The sequence below is a fragment of the Alligator sinensis genome, unplaced genomic scaffold (genome assembly GCF_000455745.1).
Source record: "Alligator sinensis unplaced genomic scaffold, ASM45574v1 scaffold273_1, whole genome shotgun sequence".
NCBI classification, from domain to species: domain Eukaryota; kingdom Metazoa; phylum Chordata; order Crocodylia; family Alligatoridae; genus Alligator; species Alligator sinensis.
The window spans coordinates 792,624-798,994 of NW_005841943.1; the positions used below are offsets into that span (position 1 = coordinate 792,624).

Sequence of the window (6,371 nt, forward strand, 5' to 3'; positions counted from 1 at the left end):
TCAGCAGGACGTTTTGCTGTGGCTGATGTTGTGAAGCATCAGTTCCCTCTGATCCCCTGCCACCAAAAATAACCAAAAGAAAATGTACACTATCAGCAGAGCAAGCAAGAGTTAGTTAACTAGGAATAGTTAAGAAGGAGAAATGAGCATGGAAGAGACTAGACATATTTTAATAACTGCTTTACTCCTCAGTGTTTACAGGTGATATCTGTAGGCTTATCTAATTAAAATGTTTTAAACTAACATGTTCTAATCATTATGTCAATGATTCATTCCCTCATACATTTAACTTTGTCCAAGTGCTACTTACATGACCATTAGCAATGTCCAGTAAGTCTTTAATTCTACATCCTCTCACAGGTCCCACCTCATTGCAAATTGAATCTTCTATAATCAGGTAAGATGCTTTGTAAGATGTGAGTATCTTGTAAATATCCTCTGCAGACCTCTTTGAATAGATCTGATAAATCTGTAGATTAGCAAGATATATAATGCAATTTAAAAGCAATGGAAAGTTAAATGCATATTAAAATGTATGCTAAAATTTGCTATTTTTAAAATCTGGAACAATTAATTTTGTGCAAGTCAAATTAAATAAGGATATTATCTTCAAAAGATCTGCACATATTTTACTCGTTAGAACACTTCTAAAAAATTCAAAAAGTAAAAAAAGTTTTTATTAGTGAACTGGAGTTCTGGAGGCCAGTCATCAGGATTAAGTTCTCTGATACACAAGGTATTGGACATATCTAATTTTAGCAATAGCTGTTATAATCATCTACTATTTCAGGACTTTGATCCTCATGCTTCAGATTACTTCTTGAGAACCAGGCATGAAATAATTTTACAAAATGAGCCTGCCCCTGGTTCAGTGCCATTCATCCCTCATTTAATCACACAAACTCCAGTCCATAATGAAACACAGGTTTCCTGCTTTGCTCTTATGACTCTGGACAAGCCCAAGCTTCGCAGCAGGTAAGACCACTGACAGTTACTGGAGAGTACTGTAAACTCTGCTATAGTTGCAAAGTTATAGTCTGATAAACCCAGTGAAATTGGTGTCAGAAAAGGATGTCAAAACCAGGCTCTTTTTTGAACTAGCAAGAAATTATCTGCACTTTACTGTCTGCCTCCCCACCCCACCCAAATAAAAAAATTGCCCTTGAGAAATAAATCAATCCAAATATGAGAAAATATGAAACACTCTGGACGGCTGTGTTTCCCAAGTCCGCTAATTGGTTATTAGAGACTCACATTCTTTTGTATCTGCAGCACTAAAATATGGGGTTATCATATTTACTCAAATAAAAGATGAGATCCCCTCCCCACAATCAGCATGGGGGAAAAAAGCCCCTCATCTTACATCTGCATACAAGGAAACCGCATTAAATATATTGACTATCTTTGAACTGCTGCTAAAGCAGCACATTCTCAGTAATGGAAAGCAACTCTGAAGTTGATTAAATGCAGCCAACACTGAGCATGACTAAACTACATGACCCATATGTGGCAAACATGCTGATGGGAACCATTTTTTTTTTTAGGTGGCATCCTATGTGCAAGCCCCGGGCCCAGAAGCCTTGAAGTTCAGATGCCTCTTACTCTTGCTTGCTCATAGCCAAAAGGCCAAAGAGCAGCTAGGGGAAAAGTGTGAAAGCAGTCCCCCATTTTCACAAAATTGATGGGAACCTTTTTTGGCCTTTAAAGAAAACAAACAAAAAATACAACAACCAAAAAAAACCTGGCAGGTGGTTCCCTCCATAAGAAACTGTCACCAGACCCATCCTTTCCCTTGCTGCCAAAAATGCTTGATCTTAGCTAAAAGGTCGAGATGCTGATGGGGACATACTGCATTTTTTTTAAATTTCATGCCTCAGGCCAAATTATCCAAATCAATTCCGAATTCTATCAACTGAGCAGAGCTCATTTTTTCAAGCCTGTGTGATGCTACCACCGGCAAGTATCCTCCCTCCCGGAGTCTTCAACTTGGGGCTTGAGATACTCCCAAATCCATTGAAGTCATCCTGTATGGCAGGAATTCAGATGCCTCTGAGTCTCACTTGCCATTAGCCGGAAGGCCAAAGGAGTGAGCTAGGGAGAAATCTCCAATCTCCATAAAAATAAAGTGCGTAGCCGAGATCCTCCCACTGGGAGGCTATAGTAGCTTCTCACAGAATCATAGGGAGCATCCAGATGAGCGAGGTCATGTGGTATGTGGCGCTGCAAACACATCTGCAGTGCCACATACCACACAGTCCGGTGTTCTCTGTGCTACCTGAGCATGCTCTGCTTTTTTTCTTGCAGGTTTTTCTTCTGCAGTGATCTGCAGGATATCCAGGAGTCAAAACACTGCAGGGAAAAATACAGAGCAGCACACGCTCGGGCAATGTGGAGAACACCAGACTGTGTGTATGCGGCACTGCAGATGTGTTTGCAGCACCACATACCACACGACCTCACTCATCTGAATGCGCCCTATGATTTTGTGCGAGTCTACTATAGCCTCCCAATGGGAGGATCTCAGCTACACACTTTATTTTTATGGAGATTGGGGATTTCTCCCTAGCTCACTCCTTTGGCCTTTTAGCTAAGGGCGAGTGAGGCTCGGAGGTTTTTTTCCTGCAGGTTTTTCTTCTGCAGCGTTCTGCAGGATATCCAGGGGTCAAAACAAAAAAAACCATGATGGGGGGGGAAAAATGAAGCAGCGCATGCTCGGGCAGCATGAGCTGCTGAAAAGCAGAGCCGGACCACCCAGAGCCATGCTGCAGCTGCTGGCCAGGCTTTGCCTGGCAGGATCACCATAGCTACAGCCCTGGGAGGCCCTCAAGACCCCAGGAAAGGCTGCTGGGGCCAACACAGTGCTGGCCCCAGCCTCCCCCACTGCTCCTGGGGTGACTTGATGTGCACCAAAGCGTGCAGGACACGAGCATTCCCCAGGGACAAGCAGCTGCGGCACAAGGTGCGCCACTGCTAGTTGTCCCCAGGGAACCAAATGTCCATGCATGTCTGGATGCGCCCATAAAAATTAAGGGCTGGAAAGGACCTTGAAAGATCAACAAGTCCAAACCCCTGCTCTGGGCAGGAATACTGCTGAGATCAAATGATCCCAGAAAAGTGTTTGTCCAGTCTCCTCTTGAAGACTTCCAAGGTTAGGGACTACACCACCTCCTTGGGAAGTCTATTCCAGATTCTGGTCACCCTTACCATAAAGAAGTTCTTTCTTGTACCCAACCTGAAACCATCCTCTACAGTTTATGGCCATTGCTCCTTGTTCTCCTCGGCACGCACCAGTGAATAGTTTTTCTCCCAGCTCCTGACATTTACATACTTATAGACAGCCACCAAGTCCCCCCTCAGTCTTCTCTTCTCCAGGCTGAACAGTCCCAGATCCCTTAGTCTTTCCTCATAAAGTTTATTCTCCAGGTTTTTAATCATTCTTGAAGACCTTCTCTGGACCCTTTCAGGAGTCTCCATGTCCTTTTTGAAGTGCAGCACCCAGAACTGGACACAGTACTTCAGCTGGGGTCTCAACAGTGCCGAGTAGAGAGGCAGTATCACTTCCTTAGCCCTGCTCATGACGCATTGGCTAATGCATCCCAGCATGCTATTGCTCTGTTGACTACAGCATCACACTGGAGGCTCATGTTCACCCTGTGATCAGCCATAACCCCAATGTCCCTTTAAGCCATCATGCTGGCCAGAACATCTCCTCCTAACCTGTATTCACGTCACTGATTACTTCTCCCCAGATGAAGCACTCTGCATTTATCCTTATTGAACTGCATCCAGTTCCACCCCGCCCACCTTTCCAACTCGTCCAGGTCTACTTGGATCTGCATCCTATCCCCTAGTGTGACCGCTTTTCCCTATAACTTAGCAACTTGACCAGCGTGCTTTCCACATCCTCATCTAAATCAATGATAAGGATGTTGAACAGCACGAGGCCAAGAACCAAACCCTGCAGAACACCACTGGCCACTTCCCACCAAGACAATACTAACACTCTCTGGGTTCAACCCCCTCACCAATTCCCAAACCACTGACCTGGATTCTGCCAGCCCACAATCCCCCAGTTTGTTTGTTTTTTAAGAGCATCATGGGAGACCATATCAAAGACCTTTTTAAAATCCAGGTATATGACATCAACCACATCTCCCACATCTAAGCCGTTCGTTACTTGTTCATAGAGGAAGACTAGGTTGGTCAGATATGCCCTGCCTGCAATGAAACCATGTTGGCTATCCTTCAGCATCATGCCTTCTCCCAGTTCCTCACAAATGGACTTCTTGATATTTTTTTCCAAAATTTTACTAGGTATTGAAGTCAAACTGACCAGCCTATAGTTTCCCAGATCCTCCCCTACCCCAGAGCAGTGAGGGAGCAGTAATCCTTACAGGGGCTGCAGCCCCTGTCACAGTGTCCCAGAGCATAAGCCTCTTCCCAACGGGGAGGCCATGCTGTGGGTGGAGGCAGGGTGGAGAAGGCTGCTGCAGACGAGCAGCAGTGGCGAAACTACAGTGGCTTGGAGGACTATAGCCCCCTCTGAGCACCGGTCCCACCACCTGCCACAGTCTGCAGCAGCTCTGACCCCTGCTCACGACTCCCCACCAGGAAGTGGTATGCGCTTCCCAGACACTAGGACAGGGGCTGCTGCCCCGTCAGGGCACTGCCCCCTTACCGCTAGAGATTATTCCTCACTCCCTTCAGTGTCTGGCAGAGGGGGAAGAAGGGGGCTTATCCCACCACTAGCCCCCTGCAGGGAGCAAGAGGCAGCAGCAGTCAGGGCAGGTACACCCTGCTGGAGTCCCACAGGGGCAGTGGGGATAGAGGGGAGAATAACCCTTCTCTCTGCCCCGTCTGCCTCAGGGGGCCATGCCAGCCAGCGTTTGGCCACGACCCTGGCCCCACTACTGCAGCAGTGAGGGGGGAATGCCCAGCAGACCCCAGCTTGGGTCTGTGCCAGTGGGACAGGAAAGGGGGAAATTAAACCCCTTCCCTGGCCAGTCCACTCAAACCTACTGTCAGGGCTGGCCACATCCCCACTATTGTAGCAGCCAGCGGAGAAATGCAGGTCTGTGCTGGTGGGACAGGGTAGGGAGGGACAGGGAATAAACCTCTTCCCTGCCCCCTTCTGGGGGCCAGTGTCTGGCCAGGCCCCCGCCCCTGCTTCAACTGGGGAATAAAGGGGCAAGGCCAGTCTTGCTGGGCTGGAGCAGAGAGCCCAGCAGGATGCTGGGGGACTCTGGTTTCACTTAAACCAGGAAGAGGTCTGGGACAGAAGTTGCATAAACTGGTTTGAGCTCAACCAGTTAAGCCTGATAATAGATTCAATCAGGTTTATCTCAAACGGGTTTCAGCCATTTTGAAACTGGTTTATATGCACTGAACTTATGTTCTGTTACAGGTTTAGATCAGTTTCTGATCACTTAAACAGGTTTATGTGCAACTTCTGTTCTTAGCCATTGAGCACAGTCTCCCTCAGTGCTCACTTCTTTTCAAGTCACGGTGAGCCACTACGTTGTACACATTTGACTTCCTCTTCACCCCCACAGTTGAGCTGTGCCTTTCTTTCCCATTTGCAATCATTCCTGTTTCTTCACCCATCTTAAATGTCTGGCAAAAAAAAAAAATATCACCAACTGGGTCTCCCGAACAGTTTACCCAGAATCTCTCTGTTGCCCTTTTCTCAGCCTGTTGCATTTGATTAGTGTGGCCCCACCCACCATGAAGTGAAACTGGACCAAACTGCCCTATGCCTCATCTGAATATAAATTTTTGTAGGATCCCAGGATTTCATAGTTTCATAGTAGTTTGGGGTCAGAAGGGACCAGAACAGATCATCTAGTCTGACCCCCCGCCACTGGCAGGAGCACACACTGGGATCACACAATCCCAGAAAGGTGTTCGTCCAACTTCATTTTGAATTTGTAACAAGAACACCTGGCTCCAGTTGTGAGTGGGGGCTAATTAACACACGGGTCCTTTGGGTGCAGATTGAGGGGGGTGTATCTGGAATACAGAGCAGTGCTGAGCTGTGGGGTCACCATGGCTTGAAATACTGTTGACTCTGCTGAGGACCAGCCCAATTAACTATATGATAAATCATGAGCCTTTTGGTTTTGGACTAATATGCAGTTTGTACCATCTCTAAGTACATGACAAAGTATGTATGCTACTTAAAAGTATGTTTATGGAGTACCTGTGCTAAAACTTGCAGCAGTTTCAAAAAAGATAAAACGCAACAATGGTGAAAAAACTAAGTCTATGGGTCCTATATGCAAATTACTACAGCTATGTCCATTTCAAGGTCAGTTTTTTTCAAATTTGCTCCTCACTTACATGTGCCCAGAGCAGGCTCTGAGAGTCAGGGG

General features: G+C 46.5%; 1 protein-coding gene across 3 annotated transcripts in view; it reads right to left on the reverse strand.

Moving 5' to 3' along the window:
- The window catches only part of DPY19L4 (dpy-19 like 4), a 62,260-nt gene that overhangs the window by 8,785 nt on the left and 47,104 nt on the right, over positions 1–6,371 (reverse strand). For all 3 annotated transcript variants that reach the window (XM_025199418.1, XM_025199417.1, XM_006019987.3), the window contains one exon: positions 311–469. In XM_025199418.1, the coding sequence (XP_025055203.1) occupies positions 311–469 (159 nt within the window). The remainder of the gene's footprint in view (positions 1–310; positions 470–6,371) is intronic.